This window comes from Micromesistius poutassou (assembly GCF_964030765.1).
Source record: "Micromesistius poutassou genome assembly, chromosome: 23".
Taxonomy (NCBI): Eukaryota; Metazoa; Chordata; class Actinopteri; order Gadiformes; family Gadidae; genus Micromesistius; species Micromesistius poutassou.
Window position 1 is genome coordinate 2,488,389 of NC_140293.1, and position 16,804 is coordinate 2,505,192.

A 16,804-nucleotide genomic window follows, 5' to 3' on the forward strand; every position below is an offset into this window, starting at 1 on the left:
TAGTGCTGGTAGCAGCTAGCGTTAGTTTCCTCTCTCCTCTTCGTCCTGCTTCGGTCCTGCTGTAGGACACGCCGCCGTGGCTCCACGAGTTTCAGAGCCGCACACAGACGAGCACATGCGGCTCGGTCCTCCCTCCTCCTCCCCGCTCTACAACTATTTCGAAACGCCGGGGCTGAGAGAGTAGTTTAATCCCATTTACCCCCCCCCAAATCATCACGCGCACACACACACACATACGCACACATACACACACGCACACACATACAGCACCGCGACTACAGACTTCGCAGCTCGGACTGCTGTCTGCCTGCCCCCCTCCCCTTCGTTTTGCTGTAGTGTGGTGGTGGTGGCGGTGGTGGAGCCGCGCTACCGTGGAAAGCTGTCGATCAACGCCTGGACAGGCAAGAAAGAAGCATATTTCAACTCTGAGAGCTGTGTGTGTGTGTGTGTGTGTGTGTGTGTGTGTGTGTGTGTGTGTGTGTGTGTGTGTGTGTGTGTGTGTGTGTGTGTGTGTGTGTGTGTGTGTGTGTGTGTGTGTGTGTGTGTGTGTGTGTGTGTGTGTGTGGGAGTCGGATTTCATTGAGTGTTATGGTGCGTCTGGACTCCTTCTGTCGCATATTTTTACTCATTTTTAATATCTCCGCGTTGACCGATATAAACTAAACACAAGTGTCATATTATCCATACACAATGCACATGGGATGCACATAATGATGCACATACCGCTTCAATTATTCGATACTCCACACGAAGATCAATTAATTCCCAACTCATACTATTGATTGAGCATAACGTTATCATTATTATTGCTTCATTAGAATGTTACATTTTCTTCAGTGCATGGCCACAGAACACAAATTGAAATGAATAATGTAGTTAATGTGTTTTCATGCATGCAAAATTGGCAGTATCGAACAGAATCAACGAATCCCTTTAAAAAGCTAAGCCGCTATTCTTTCAAAAATAATGCAAGCTATCCGTGTTATGCAACATGCTACCCCAGTAACCTTCTGCACAAGGTGAGGGAACACTGGACAACACACGCCCCCTGCCGCACCAATACTGAACTGCGGCCTTGAGAATGAAGCGCCTCGGACGCGCCAAAAAAAACCCTTTTATTTACCTAGTTGTCCTAGTGAGAATGTTTACGTAGAACCAATATTTGACCGCTCATTTATATGTAATGTGAATAGGGATTAGCTTCGGTTCAGTGTCTTTTTTTGTGTCACGGTACATTTCCATTTCAGGTTTGGCAGTTATTACGTGTGTACTTAAGGCTATATAACCTGAGACCTAAACACACACAAGAACAGATACTCAGACAACAAGGTAAAGAAGCAAAACCGAGTTTATGAACACACAGTCTTCACAAAGACCTTCTCGCATGGGATCTCTCATGTCTTTTTATTTTTTCCTTCTTCAAAATAAAATTATAAACCAACAATAAAATCAGCCTGAACGTGGTCGCCCAGAAAAAGAAAAAAAAACGCAACGAGGAACAATTTGGTCCGTTTACACAAAAAAAAAAAAAAAACAGCGCACACATCTATGTTTATACGTATCCGACAAACTGCTTTTACATTCAGTAGCATCTCCTCGTAGCCCTCGAAGCACGCATGCAGCCTGAGAGCGCAATGACAATGGATAACGGGTAGTACCCACACACAGATAGAAAACATGATGCTCCGCACACACACACACACACACACACACACACACACACACACACACACACACACACACACACACACACACACACACACACACACACACACACACACACACACACACACACACACACACACACACACCATGGAGAGAGCAGGACAATAAAGCCCAGCCGGCCTCGTCTCCATGTCCCTTTCGATCGCTCACTCCACATTTCCAACACGTTATCGACTAGAGGATGTTCAGGCTGCTTTGGACTCTGGTCTCTCAAAGCCCCCCCCCCACCCCCCCACCACAACACAACACAATACAAAGGGAGCCTTTATTTCGCACACTGTACTGTAGAATCCCCTGCCTGCAGACCAAAGTAGTCAAAAAGGCTTTTGATTCGAGACACACATTTTTGGGATGCTTGCTAAACAACGAGAAATAAAATTTTTAAAAAAAGCAAGCGGAGGATGAGGCCGACGACCTAATTGGGCTGGTTGTCACACACACACATCAGCGAACGCACGGACTGTGCACATAGCCGCACTGTCTGTGTGCATGTGTTCCTGTGTGCGTGTATGTGCATGTGTTTCTGTGTGTGTGTGTGTGTGTGCATGTGTTTCTGTGTGTGCGTATATGTGCATGTGTTTCTGTGTGTGTGTGTGTGTGCGTGTGTGCATGTGTGTGTGCGCCGCATGGGTATGACGTTCCCCAGGGTGTGTGTGTGTATGTGCATGTGTTTCTGTGTGTGTGTGTGCCATGGGTATGACGTTCCCCAGGGTGTGTGTGTGTATGTGCGTCTGTGTGTGTGTGTGTGTGTGTGGTTCGTTTTTCCTTCTCACACACCTCTGTACGTAGTTAGTCCTGTCAGATGTGACCCCTCCTCCTCCTCCTCCTCCTCCTCCCTGCAGGTTCAGATCCTAGAGGTTTCGGTTTGTTGTCGTTTTGTTTTTGGTTGGCACTCCCTGTAGAGTCCTGAGGTGACTTCGATTGGCACATACAACCTCTCTCTCTCTCTCTCTCTCTCTCTCTCTCTCTCTCTCTCGAACCAAGCTACCGCAATATACATACACACATTCACATTTATGCCCTGGGGATGCAACACGTGCACGCACGCACACAAGCACACACACACACACACACACACACACACAGGATCACATGCACAAATAAAAATGCATGTTCACATAGTCACTCACACACATGGCGTCATCATGACCGACAGGGAGAAGAGGGGTGGTAGGGGTGGTGTGGGGGGGATTGCAGGGACGTAACCCCCTTCTCGGAGAAAAAGGGGGTGGAAATACTTTGGAGGCATTTGAAATGGCCACAGCTCCTCAAGTTCACTCTTCCGATAGCCCCTTCCTCTGCACCCCTTTCTCTACACCCCCCCCCCCCCCCTCCCTCCCTCCTCTCTGAGGGGCGGGGGAGGGGAGGGGGAGGGGGGTGTGTGGGTGGGGGGGGCGGGCGGGTGTGAGCGAGAGGCTCCAGTATCAGATGAAAGGATTCCGCGACGTCCCTCTGCTGGGGTAAACATTCCCCTGGGAGGAGAGAGAGAAGAGAGAGAAGAGAGAGAGAGAAAGCGGGAGAGCGAGAGGGGGAGGCAGGAGAGGAAGTTACTGCACTCGCTCTCTTTTTTCTCATCGTGAAAAGAGCTTGTAAATCGAAAAAAAAGAAGGAAAAGAAAACGGAAGGAAAAGAGAAAACAATGATCTACCTACAATGATTCCCCCCCCCCCCCCGCTCCACTACTAATACTACTACGACTGTGCCCTGAGAGCCAGCCCTCTGGAAGTCTGGGCCCTGTATGCACCACCTCTCTGGCCCCCGGGGCTCTGGCTTGTGAACGGGGATACTCACGGTGAAGGGGTTCACCGACATGGGACGGGGGACTTTGGGCTGTGCGTCGGCCGGGGGGAAACAGGCGAAACCTGAAAGGGGGACGAAGAGGGGGGAGACAGAGAACACACAGCCAGTCAGGGGGGCGCCGCGGGTGAAACCACAGACGGATAGCAATGTAGACTTTATATTAGGGTCAGCCGAGTTAGTGTGTGTGTTTGAATGCCTTTCATATACAGTGGAATACTGCTCCACGCACGCACACACACGCACACGCACACGCAACGTACCGTTAGCTTCCTGATTGCTTCCTGAATCGTGAGGAAATGCATTGTGGGTACTTTGGGCAGGGAAGGAGGCCGAAGGCGGGAACACGGAGGTGGGCGAGGGGTCGAAGGCGCCAAAATCGCCTTCAAAATAAACAGAAATGTTATTAGAATAGTTAACAAATATTGACTGATGCACTAGTGAGGTGTGCAATCCTTTTCATATTCTGGTATCTGCCTTTGAGAACACAGACGGACTTCTCATGACGCATCTTGCTGCACCGTTCTGTTTGAGAACGGCAACATTCCTTCAAAGAGACCGTCGTGCAAGGTCGTTCTCAAGCAAAACCTCGCCCGTCGGTGGGCGGGGAGGACAGCTCGTTCTGACAAACAACCGCAGACGTAATCCTCCAAAAACAAAAAGCGATCAGGGAAATCAGTTTCAGCGAACGGCGTGCCAACCACGAGGGAGGGGTTGTTGTGGTGCGTCTTGGTGCTCAAAACCAAAAGTGGTTTATTACACGAACAAAGTCCACAGGGCCATAACGGCAACCGTTAATACGCAATAATTCCGATGCAAATTCAGATTTTCTGAAGATCACCACCTCATTAGATAAAACTGAAAAAAGGTCGCCATGGATACCACGCCTTCCCTCTACTCCACATGCTTCCCTGTCGTACCTATCCACGGCTCACCTATTGCACCCTGAGTGAGCCCTGAGTGATATGCAAAAAAAGGAGTGATGTGATGTGGAGTGACGTGAGGCACCGGGGGGGGGGGGGGTGGTGGCGGTCGCTCTCACCTGTGGAGGCGGAGGTGCTGAAGGGGTTACTGGGGGAGAGGGCGGTGGGAGGCTGGGGGGAGCCGGGGCTGTTGGTGCTGCTGCTGGTGGCGGTGGTGGTGCTGGAGCTGAACGGGTTTGGGAAATCTGGGAAACACAGAAGGGGGGGGGGGCCGGAGGGGGGTTAGTGGGGGAGGAAATAACTGCAGGGGTTCTGACATCACACGTGGGCGTGTCCACCTCGATGTGTGACGGATGGATGAGCGACGTTTGGCTACGGTCCACTGGGGTAGGCCGGTGGACTGATCCATCCAGCGCACATCTAGGAGGACACGCCCACTTGTGATGTCAGAAGAGGCAGATTTTCAAAACGGCTTGTAACGGCTAATCACACTCACACCTGCTGGTATAACATGTCACCTTTAAACCCTATACTTCCCAGAGTGGTTTAGAATCCACCCTGCGGCACACATCCGCAAAAAGCTGTCTATAGCGCCTGGTCATGGTTTGTATCATTCCTTATAAGAACTTTGAACAGAGGTGGAGAGTGGGCCCACAGGCCAGGGTTTGACAGTGGAGCTGTGATTGGTCGGGGCTACCTACTTGCAAAAGATTGCGAACCGGGCCCCGTATCAACGCCGGGAGAGCTGTGGACGAACAGGAGAGAGAGAGAGAGGAGTGAGAGTGAGAGTGGAGTGAAATGAATGAAACAGCAGGCAAAGAAAAAGAAAATCATGATAATGGTGATGATGATCGAGAGTTGAGGTGGCTTATTTACTGCGCTTTACGGTTATTTACTGATACAGTATTTGTACCTGGCAGGAGTGGAGCTGGACGAGAGCCGGTTTCCAAAGAGGGCGTTGTACTGAGGCGGGCCACTAGGTGGTGCTAAACTCAAACAGAAGGAAACAAAATCACAGCAATGCATTTTTAGAAAATCTAGCACGACCGTTCTCAAGTGTGTTATAGGTCTCACGGGGTAGGCCATGTAGGCTACACTGTACTCTAATAAAAACGGTATATATGTATACTGTATGCTTTAATCTCTGTGTCAATGAAACTCATCTCATAGGTACAATTCTGGATTAATCATGGGGATAAAAACATAATCTAGTACAGTTGTGCATGCCGGGGTCCCTGGTGTTAGAAAAACAATCCAAAGACGTAATAGTGGCAAGGTCTTTCTGAACAAATAGATTGTGCAATGAGCAGAAAATCACAAAGGGGATAATTCACCCCCTGAAAGCCTTGGCATTTTCAACAAGGACATTATGCAACTAGGTTGAGCTGACCGTGACGCACACATGCGTGCGCACACACACACACACACACACACAAATACATACACACACACTCACTCGCTCTCAAACTGTCATAACCTACTTCTTCCCCTCCCAACAGAGATGAATTGTTATAAATCACCACCTTTTTTCTAAGCATTAACCATAATCGATCACACTGCACTCGAATCAGGCAAGAAAAAACACATTCTTCTCTGTTCTCACACGGGCAACACCGATATATATTCTCATTTGTTCTTCAATTGCGTATTTACGTATTTGCGTATAAATAGAGATTGTATTCTTCCATGTGCATTCTGGACCGTTTTACATAAATCAGAGCCAATCAAAACAGAGGTGTGCACCTGACTGACCCAATCGTATTTCAACAAGGGGGGGGGGGGGGGGTGGTTGCAGGGTAGCGTAGCCTCAGCCAAACCGATTGGCTACGACCCCAGACACAAACACAAACAAGATGGCCTTGTGTCCATGGGAACACAAGGGAGTTCTTGTGTGTGTGTGTTCACGCATACCACACACACACACACCACAACCTCCATCACACCCCATATCACACACACACACACGCCACTCCTTACCGGCCGCGGGGCAGGGGGCGGGGCAGGGGGCGGGTCCAGGGGCGGGGCCCGGGAGGGGCTCGCCGAACACGCTGTCCAGTTGAGAGACGGCGGCGTACTTGTCCAGCGAGCGGTCGCCGGGGCGGACGGCGGCGAGCGGACCCGACGGCGGCGGCAGCTGCTGCTGCTGCTGCTGCTGGGGGAGCTGGGACGGGTGCTGCTGGGACAGGCCGTGGGACTGGGCGTGGTTGTGGGCGTGGTTGTGGGCGTGGCCGTGGGGGTGGGCGTGGCCGTGGGGGAGGCCGCCGCCCTGGGATACGCCGGGCGGGGGGTGGGGGTGGGCGTGGCCCAGACCGCCGAAGTCCACGCTGAGGGACTTGGGGAAGGCTCTGAAGGGCCCCCCGGTGGCCCCGGAGCCCGGCACCATGCGGCCTGCATCGAGGGGGGGGGAAAAAAAAAAAACAACAAAAGAGGATGAAGACGATGACGGACTGAGGGACGGGGGGGGCGGTCGTGGTCTTCCAGGTCGAGGCCGGGGGACGTGTCACACTGCGGTTATTGAGTGACTCCGTCCTCACAATGCCGGGACACATCCCCTCTGGTGGCCTAGCGACCGGCTCCACCACACGTTTTAATTGGTTACTCTAATTCGGGGTCTATTTATAGGAAAATAACTAACTAACTAACTACGTAATAATCTACGTCAAAAAAAGAAGAAAAAAAAAAAAAAAGAGAAAGGGTCACCACATAAAGAGGCATAAAACCCGGAGAGATAAAGGAGCCGTTATCTCATGCTTGTCTTTGCGAGCTATCGCGCGTGTGCGTGTGTGTCTGAGTCTGTGTGTGTGTGTGTGTGTGTGTGTGTGTGATTAGGTTAGCGCTGCCGCTAAGCGATGATCACATGCTTTCTTAATGGTGCGCCGCCGCGATAGCAACCAATACGAAGCGGGGCCAAGCTGCGAGGCAGAGCAGGCAGGGGTCTCCGGGACGATGATATCCGTGCGTTAATCACATTACAGGGGGAAGGGGGAGTCCGGGAACATTGTTGGTTACAGTTCTGGTGGCTTAGGGCGGGTGGGGCGGGGAGGGGGGGGGGGAAGCAGAAGCTGTGTACAAACAAACCAGCCACAGAGCATGCGATTAAGCAGCTAATAAAGGATTGACCGAAAGCAACCCCCTCCGACTCCCTCCCCAGAGAGGCTCGCTGGGGGGACTGAAGAAAGCGGCCGGAATAAAGACGGGTTTGAGTCGAAGTGAGTTTGAACAGGAGGAGATCGGCTCGGGAGGAGACGTTGGGCCTGTCGAAGTCTCGGAGTGGAGAGAGCCGAAGATCCAAAGGAGAACACGGACACAAGACGAGACGGGGACTAGGTGTTGTCTCACGTCGGGCGGTGTTGGGAGAGTCACGCTCGCATTGTTGCTACGACACTTTTGTAATAAGTGTAATGTAATCGTTTTTGAAGAGCATACACCTCAGGAGATCCCCGTGCCGTACGGAGAAGCGTGCCTTACGGTAATACGTGTCTCTGTGTGGGTCTGTGGGGAACGTTACGGTGCTTTTTGCGGTGAATCCTGCTGCCCTATATAGCCTCGTTTTCGAGGGCTTTCAACGCACCGTGTGAAATATCACTGGGCACTCGCAGGGAGGTAGGGCCCGGCTATCGGCCAAGAATAGCGCCTCTTCAGACCTGTTCCCATTCTCCTCGGAGGGATTTGAGGTGCGAACGCGGTTTCCCTCTCCTTGACCTCTCCTCCCCGCCTCCTCCTCCTCCACATTCCCAGTTGGTCGTTGAAGCAGATTTTGCATCAGTAATCATAAAAGAATAATATCAAACTCTTGTCGGAATGTAAAGTGTGCCAAGCGACGATGATGTCACCCTGCTAACATATGGTTCTGGGTTCCCCCCACCAAATGTCTCTCTTTCAACGAGTGCCTGTCCAATAACGTGGCCTAAAAGTCCTGCAGCACTTTAAGGCTTTTCAGGCCGACGTACACCACATTGATCGTGAATGCTACAGCCATGTATCGCTCCCACCACACCCGAGAATGCAGCGGACGGCACCACGCCTTACCTAAAGTGAAGTGGTTTTTGAAAGTGCTACTGGCTATGGAGATGGAGAGAAAAAGAAGAGAGTAATAAGGATAGAAAGAAAAGACAGAACAAAGAAGGAGATACCGTGAAAGGAAAGCACATGGCAGGGGCAGAGGAATACATTACGAGAGCAACAGTTTCAAGAAACGGATGTGATATCGGATGTCTTTTGCTTTCACGGCCCTTAGTTATGGGCACTCACCTCATTGGTGGGAAAGTGGTGCGAGCAAGATGTTTGTGAACTGTAATGTTCCCACGCATTTCCAAGCATTGCTTGGAAATGTTATGTTTAAATTTATGTGCAGGCTTGCTGAGTCTAGGAATGGCGTTATAAGGTCTTTGACGGACCCTCACCTAAGTGAGACATGATACTCCTCCAGCCTTTGGAAATATGTGTGCTATGTGTCATTTATTTCATGTTTGTCTGTATACTGTGTGTTATAAAGTTTAACGTCAGCGAGAAAAAAGTCCTTACACCAAGCAGCCAATGGGAAGCGTGAGGGGGGGCGTTTGAGTGACAGACCTGAGGGCCGTGGGAGAGCGGGGAAGGACGGGGCGTGGCCCTGGCCGCCCAGGGCTGAAGACAGGGAGCCGGGTCGCTGTCTCTCGATACCACACAGGCCTGGGTCTGGGTCACAGGGAGATAGTACAAGTGTGGTGGTTAGCGGCTGCACTCCGTCTGGCTCACCCGTCCCCTCACCCCCTCACCCCCTCACTCCCTCACTCCCTACGTGTCGAGCCCTATATAGCCGTGCGTCACGTGGACGCCATAAACACTTAGACCCGTGTTAGAGGTCGCCTTGTGGCAGCTCGTTTACATCAGGGACCCGTGTGTGTGTGTGCGTGCTGCTGACCCACTCTATCGGATGAACCGGATGACACTGAAATCCGCCACGCATCATGGGATACAGCGAGGAAATAAGGGGGATCAGTTGTGCACTTGTTTAAGGGCGCATTATTACGGGTATTGAGTCGTGCACTTTATCAGGGAACCAGATTTGCGCACACACACACGCGCACACACACACACACACACACACACACACACACACTTCAAACAACGCTACAAAATGGGGACACTCTAAACAGTGCACTATATGAGGCACAGGTGGACAAGTCGGGACCTGTGTGGCAGCGGGGACCTCAACAATGTAGTGTAGCTCGTTTAAGTTAACGACGTGCGTGTGCGTAGGCGTAGCGGCGGCCTTAAGTAACATCGAGAGATACACCTCGCGTTTCACGACTAACTTTCAAAATGTAAATGATGTATGACTCAATCATTCATCACCGATGAGCGGTGGCTCCCCAAGATAGGAATGGTGTCATGGTGTTTTTGTGTCAGACCCCCCCTCCTCCCCCGACCCCCCCCCCACCCCCCTCCAGGGCTCACCTTTCAGGGGAGGGTCTCTGAAGCTCTGGGAGCGAGAGGGCAGGCGGGCCGTGAACGCGTCGGCACGCATGTCGGCCGGCGAGATGGTGGGCGCTCGATCCCAGGGCGGCAGCTGGGCCTGAGACTGCAGGAGGGGGGGGGAGGAGAGAGAGTGGGGGGGAGAGGGGGAGAGAGAGTGGGGGGGAGAGGGGGAGAGAGAGAGAGAGAGAGAGAGAGAGAGAGAGAGAGAGGTAAGAGAAGGTTGAGAAGACAAAAAGGCTGGGAGCAGGGGGGAGTCTCTTTCATGCTTTTGTCAATAATTCATAAGCATTTGCTTTGATGTCCAGTCTACCTGGGCTCCCCTCTATCTCACACTTTTGGTATTTCACTCCCTCCCTATCTTACACACACTATCTGTGTCTTACACACACACACACACACTATCTGCGTCTTAAACACTCTCTCTCTCCAGCTCTAGGCACTGGTGCAGTCTATAACCGTCCGAGCCAGAAGAACATTCTAGGCTCTCATCTTTTTTATTTAATCTCTCTCTCTCTCTCTCTCTCTCTCTCTCTCTCTCTCTCTCTCTCTCTCTCTCTCTCTCTCTCTCTCTCTCTCTCTCTCTCTCTCTCTCTCTCTCTCTCTCTCTCTCTCTCTCTCTCTCTCTCTCTCTCTCTCTCTCTCTCTCTCTCTCTCATATATATATGTCATGCATCGATCTTCACCTGCACTCTCAAATCATCCTTCTTATCCTTGGCACAGCGCCATGCTATATATTAAATAACCTCTGCACTCCTGTCTCGCTCGGGCCACTTCCGTCTCCTCTGTCTCTCTACCACCCTCTCTCCTCCTCAGCATGGCATATTGATATGATATTGCGTGTTGCGTGTGCGTATGCCTTCGGGTGTGTACCCGCACCCCGCAGGCATATTAATGTATTTGCATGCACGTCTGTTTGTTGCACGTCTGTTTGTGAGTGTGCGTTAATGTGTACATGAGTACACACGTGTTCTTAGGTGTACATAAATGCGGTGCATGCACAGGTTCAGATGTGTGTTTATAGGGCATGGCAATGTCTGCTTTTAGCTATGACTTTTTACGTACATGCATATGTTACAAACATATAGGAACACATTATGATCATGTGACGCTACATGCTACCGACCACTAGCGTCCTGGCTGGTCTGGCGTTGGGGGGCATGCTATGGGCAGTGGTCTGGCTGGCGACCGGACCACCGTGAGTGGTGGGTACGGCCTGCACCCCAGGGCTCCACGGACCCTCCAGGTCCCTCCGACCCTTACTCTTGGAAAAGTGCCTTGGAGAGAGAGGGGGAGAGAGAGGGGAGAGAGAGGGAGAGAGAGGGAGAGAGAGGGAGAGAGAGGGGGAGAATGTTAGTTTGTGTGGGGTCAATACTGCTCAACCACATACAGTACAATCCAATTTAGAGTTTGATTGTTTCCATTACCAACATAGACAACATAATTGTACTACTAAAATATGCAGTGTGTATAAATACATTATGTCTGCATTGAGCATGTCTTGGTGGAAGACCTTCTCCACAAATAGCATAGCAATCCATCAGCTATTATCAGTGAGTGATGCACTGTCAGAATATATATTTCAAGTTGACCGTGTGTGCCTCTGGATGAAACTATTTCGATTTTAGACGGTTTCTGGCTCGTTTCTGACCAATCAGGCAATCCTTTCCCTTGATTGGTTCGGGGGGGAACCGATGTTGCCTGTCAATCACAGTTGCCTGAGATGCAACACTTCTCGGGGGGGGGGGGGGGGGGGGGGAAGAAGACAACGTTTTCATCAAAGTCTCTCTTCTATCCAAATCCTACAGACAGCAGCTTTAAGGAGTTGATAGGGTTAGGGCGTCTTATTGAAGGGTGGCTATGTGTTAGACTGCGGACGCTGGGGTGTACAACCCAGTGCCTACCAGCTGGGCTAACTCCACCGCCCCTAACCTGCCTCCCAGTGCTTCCAGACACAGATCTAAACCGGGCTGGCTCCGGTATGCGGCAGACCTGACAGTAGGTAGGAGGAGGAGGAGGAAACCGTGGGGCAGAGAGAACCTCCTCCTCCTGCTCACCATTTCTTCTTCTCGTATTTGTCCTGGAGGAACTCCTTGAACTTGTGCGAGTCCCGGGTGTCCGCACAGCCGTCCGCCTTGGGGTCAAACAGGCAGAGCCAGGTCCTCCTACCCACCTGGACCACGCACACACACGTGCACACGCACACACACGCGCACACGCACACACACGCACACGCACACACACACACACGCACATGCACACACACACACGCACACAGACACAGACACACGCACACGCACACGCACACACGCATACGCACGTGCACGCACACACACACACACACGTACACGCACACACACACACACACACACGCAGTTAGGTATACTGAATAGAAACCCTATTGAATATTCAGTAGCCAACAGGCTACTTATTCACTTATATACGTAGGTCACTTATTGACAAGCACGTAGTGAAGGCCAGAATGTTGTTGATGGCGACGATGACGACGACGACAAGAGTCTACATAAATGCCTCCAGCTTGTCAGCCTACAGCCCCATCACTGAGTCAAGCTGCAGCACTGAATGAGTGGCGTATGAATCACAATGGTTGTTTTGCTGTCTGCCTGTGCATCAATCTGTACCCCGTGCATGATAAGCTTGTGATTAAGTGTGGTGCACCGACACACGCATACAAAAACAGGCGCGCACACACGCGCACACACATACACACAATAGAGTCAAAGACAGGCGCAAAATAAGCTCTACACTAAAAACTATGATTATGGCAATCATATTATGATAACAGAATAGATGTATAAAGACATAAATAATACATAATAGTGTAGGCCTATAATACATAAAAATTTATGATTTGAGCTCGCCTTGCACAGCAAGTCCCGCCCATGAGCTTTTTACTTCACTAATAAATGAGCCTGCTTGTCACTCACCTCATTGCCATGGTTTTGCAGGAATTCAACTTCCTGTTGGGAGAAGGTTGTCATGGATATGGACTTGACCCTGTGGGGAGGGTTCAAGCCTCTCCTGAGAAGAACAGATGATGGAGAATTAAACATTGTGGGGGAGATGGAGCCTTATGGATTTAAGGATATTTTTGTATTTACTGGTGCAAACATTAAAGATCTGTGGTAAGTGAAGAATTCAGGCATTTAATTTGGGAGAGGTTTGTGTGAGTGTGGATATAGCAAACGGGGTTGTGTGAAAGGCTGAAAACTGACAATTTGTCATTTATAAAAATAAATAAATAAATAAAAATTATATATATATATATATATATAATTTTCATTCAAATCAATACTTCGTCTATTTGGTGAGCGAAAGAAATGCCAGTCCAGTGGGAATATACAACTGTGCTACCAGAGCAGAGTAAGCTTGCCTCAAAGTATTTAAATCCCCGTGTTTGAGGTGGGCGGTGCTAACATGCACTATACAAATTGTGGCGACAACACACACACACACACACACACACACACACACACACACACGCACACAAGGGACGGAGAGCCCAAAAGAGAGGCACGAAGCAAACCTTTGAGGAAAGGAAAACCATGACGGAATGAAACGCAACACAGGCGCGGCTAAACTGGCCCAACACGCCTGGAGAGATAACCAAGAAGTAGCGGTCTGTCATAATGAGCTGTATCCCAGGGAAAACGCACCGCAGAGGGGAACAGAGAGACAGACACACTGCGTAAATCCATCTTGTGCACACACAGCCCTTCGGTTAATGGGAAACACACAATCATTTCAACCTCGACCTGCAACGACGCTTAAAGTAAACACATCATAGTCCATATCTGGCGGGTGGGTAGAACGGTGTTTATTTGCATATCATGCATGGCGTACCCCCGGCCGAGTAAATCGGGACTAAAAAAATATTACAATAAGCGAAAAAGAGACAGCACAACGCTGCCCCTGGTCGACACAGTCATGATTATTACTGAAATGACGGGTCGTCCGTGGCACGGTACTCACAGCATTCCAGAGCAGGAGGTGCACACGAAGCAGCCCACGGTGATGTTGATGTAAGTCACCCCGGGCTGGCTGCACTCGAAGCAGTGCCTGTTTACTCCCGACTGGGCGAGCTCCCGTACCTTGCGAGCGCATATCTCCTGGTTGTCCCGGTGTTTGCGGTTTGACATTATTATGGTTTTCCCCCGTGGATCAGCACCGCCGCCGTCTCGTCTTTCCCGTCGCCCTGACAGGCAGGAGACGCGAGTGGGGCCCTGCCTTCGCCGCTTGCCTGCCGTCGAGATAGCAGAGCCAACACCTCCTCGGCTGTCTTCCTAGCCTCTCGTGTTTCTCCGTTTTACTACAAGGGGGGGGTGCCTCACGTCCGCATTATAATGAAACCGATTATGCGGCTCGCGTTCACGCTACCCACGGACAGACTGGCAGTAGAGTAGGCCTACATGTGGATTAGGATTTTTTTTCTTTTTTTTTTTGACGTAGGCAGATATAAGACGTACTGTCTGTCAAAATTGTCCCACGTTGTTGAACGTTTTCCTACGTATTTATTATTTACCCCATGTTTCCGTCGGGGTTTTTCCCGTTATCTCCTTCGAAATCGAAAAGAAAGATATTTAATCTCTGGCGCTCTTAAAAAAAAAACTCACTTGTTCGGTGCTCCCTAGTCTGCGTGCAGCCCAGGCCTAAGCACGCACACACACACACCCCCTTTTTGGCACAGGACGGCGCCCGGCCGCGCCACTACCTCCCCTGTCACCGTCTTGGAATTCCAGAAACTATAGGAAAGAAAATACTCCCCATCAATAGTTGGGCTTGGAAACGCATTATATAACGCTTTTTTTCTTTGTTTTTTTTAGGATATTCCAGCGGTTGAGAGATTTGGCTGGACGTTTCCAAATTGTTAATGATTGATTATTTGTCATCTCTATTTGACAAACTGGATTCGAGAGTATAAAATGCGTTTTTACGTGACAGCGGCCCAGCAAGCCACTCGGTTGTAACGTTTGCTTAGTTAAAAGTTGCTTTACATAAACCGAACATGTGGAAACAGTTAGTCCAGAGACAGAGTTGCTGAAGAAAATACCAACGGCCAAAATACCTTTTCCTGTAGTAACACCATTTGGACAGCAGATGGAGCCACTCCCCCCCCCCCCCTTGTACTATAACGTATACGCATGATAATCTACACTCCAGTGTACTTTTATGTTTTGGTGTGCACTTTGAAGAGTTTTTGGTCATGTTTATGTGGGCATGGTTCTGTACAAACGCTTTTTTTGCACGTGCAGAGTATGCTTATTTGTGGCAACGTAGGAAAGAGAGAGATGGTCTGAGATGTAATTACAGTCAGGACAGAAACCACAGGCTAGCTGCTCTAAAGCCCTGCCTCGGCTATTCATTTTCTGTTGCTTAAGACTGTTTTGTAACCTGTGTGTATGTGCGTCGGCGTGTGTGTGGTATGAATGTGTATTGTGGAAGATGAATCTTGCAAAAGCAAAAGTAGGTTGCCAAACAAGTATACACGCCCAAAACAGTGTCTCGTTCATAACGTTTACTTTTACAGGATTACCCATTTCGGATCCTCCACCTGAAAACGGACAACATGAACAGTAAAAAAAAAAAAAAAAAAAAAAAAACATTTTAGGTGCATGTATTCATGGCTTGACAAACAAATTGAGCCTATGAAGAGTTTACAATAAAGTGCAATCGGCATCTAGCAGCCAACAGGTATATGAACATATATTTTATAATTCAATTTGGGTACATAAACACACGACCCTAGCTGTCAGAAAGATGACAAAATCATAAAATGTATCTACACGGTCTGAAATAGTTCCTACTCCATTCCACAACATGGCTTTGAGTCACGGGCAAGTAACCCGGAAATGAGCTAGAGGAGGATGGACGGGTTGAGCGAGAGACTACAGAAACGGAGAGAGCGAGAGAGGGGGAGACGATAGGGCGCGCGGCTTGTCAAGACGGATACCAAAGCACCCCGGGGGGTCCCACTCGAGATGCGGATTGGTTAACATTCAAAATACAGAACCACCATCAATGAAGAAGAAGACTGTTTCGTATTTTTCGTAAAACTTATTTTTTGTTGGTTTTTTTTCCCTCCTTGGGGGTGAGTGAGGGGGAAGCAAGACTATATGTACGAGCGGGAGAGTGAACTATATATTGCGTTTTAATAAGCGAAGACCTGCCGCGTCCACCCACCGCAGGGAGAGGCTCACGTCTCCGTTTGGGCTGACATTACAACACATGTTGAGCGGTTCGTCCGCAAAGTCCCAGCGTCATTATTTTTGAAAATAAGATTGCGAGGAGATCCAAGAATACACAGTGTGTAGGCCTACTACTTGCGAAAGTTATGAAGTGAAGAGGGCACTATGTAAGTTGTTTCACTGTACTCTGGCGGTGTGTTAACTAAACTACCAACGAGTCATCTGTGGCCGCTGTCCTCTGGCACCCGGGGCGGATCTCCCTCCAGGACCCAGAACGACAACATTGAATGTCTTTGTGACATCCGCCACTCGGAAGAATGACAGTCACGCTGGACTTTGAAGAGTGTCTCAAAGACTCTCCTCGCTTCAGGTAAGATGCGTCGCAGCAGGGATCATTCTTTCATTTTAAAATATAAAATGACCAATGCATAGGCTGGCCTACATAGCATAATAATAATAATAATAATAATAATAATAATAATAATAATAATAATAACAACAATACAAACTGCTGGGAAACAGTAGAATGCTAGGAAATATTGTGATTAAAGTAGTGGTGGATTGAATTAGTGCTGTTGTGGTGAATATGTCCCATTCCGACCTCTTCTGGGACGGCTCCTCTCTCGGGTCGATGCCCTCGGTAAGGTCACAGGTCACACTAGTGTCACGCTTGGCAAACTGTTGAAGTGTATCCTG

The 16,804-nt window shown here is 49.7% G+C and overlaps 2 protein-coding genes across 7 annotated transcripts in view; one reads left to right on the top strand and one right to left on the bottom strand.

Moving 5' to 3' along the window:
* Positions 1–1,295: 1,295 nt before the first annotated feature.
* On the bottom strand, positions 1,296–14,560 carry LOC311368390 (uncharacterized protein). 2 transcript variants are annotated; one of them, XM_084487193.1, is made up of 14 exons: positions 13,896–14,560; positions 12,851–12,944; positions 11,960–12,075; positions 11,029–11,179; positions 9,885–10,008; positions 9,018–9,122; positions 8,475–8,507; positions 6,423–6,833; positions 5,359–5,431; positions 5,147–5,190; positions 4,565–4,690; positions 3,786–3,905; positions 3,517–3,587; positions 1,296–3,197 (listed from the first exon to the last, which is right to left on the bottom strand). In XM_084487193.1, exons 1-14 carry the CDS (start codon positions 14,060–14,062, stop codon positions 3,150–3,152), a joined length of 1,683 nt encoding a protein of 560 aa, XP_084343319.1. In that variant the 5' UTR covers positions 14,063–14,560; the 3' UTR covers positions 1,296–3,149. The 2 variants fall into 2 exon arrangements, with proteins under 2 accessions (XP_084343319.1, XP_084343320.1); XM_084487194.1 differs by lacking the exon at positions 8,475–8,507.
* Positions 14,561–15,818: 1,258 nt separating this feature from the next.
* acap1 (ArfGAP with coiled-coil, ankyrin repeat and PH domains 1) overlaps positions 15,819–16,804 on the top strand; it is a 22,083-nt gene continuing 21,097 nt past the window's right edge. For all 5 annotated transcript variants that reach the window (XR_014639970.1, XM_084487380.1, XM_084487382.1 and 2 more), the window contains exon 1: positions 15,819–16,478. Coding sequence is in view for 4 of the 5 variants with exons in the window: in XM_084487380.1 (XP_084343506.1) it covers positions 16,426–16,478 (53 nt within the window). In the remaining variant the exon portion in view is untranslated. The remainder of the gene's footprint in view (positions 16,479–16,804) is intronic.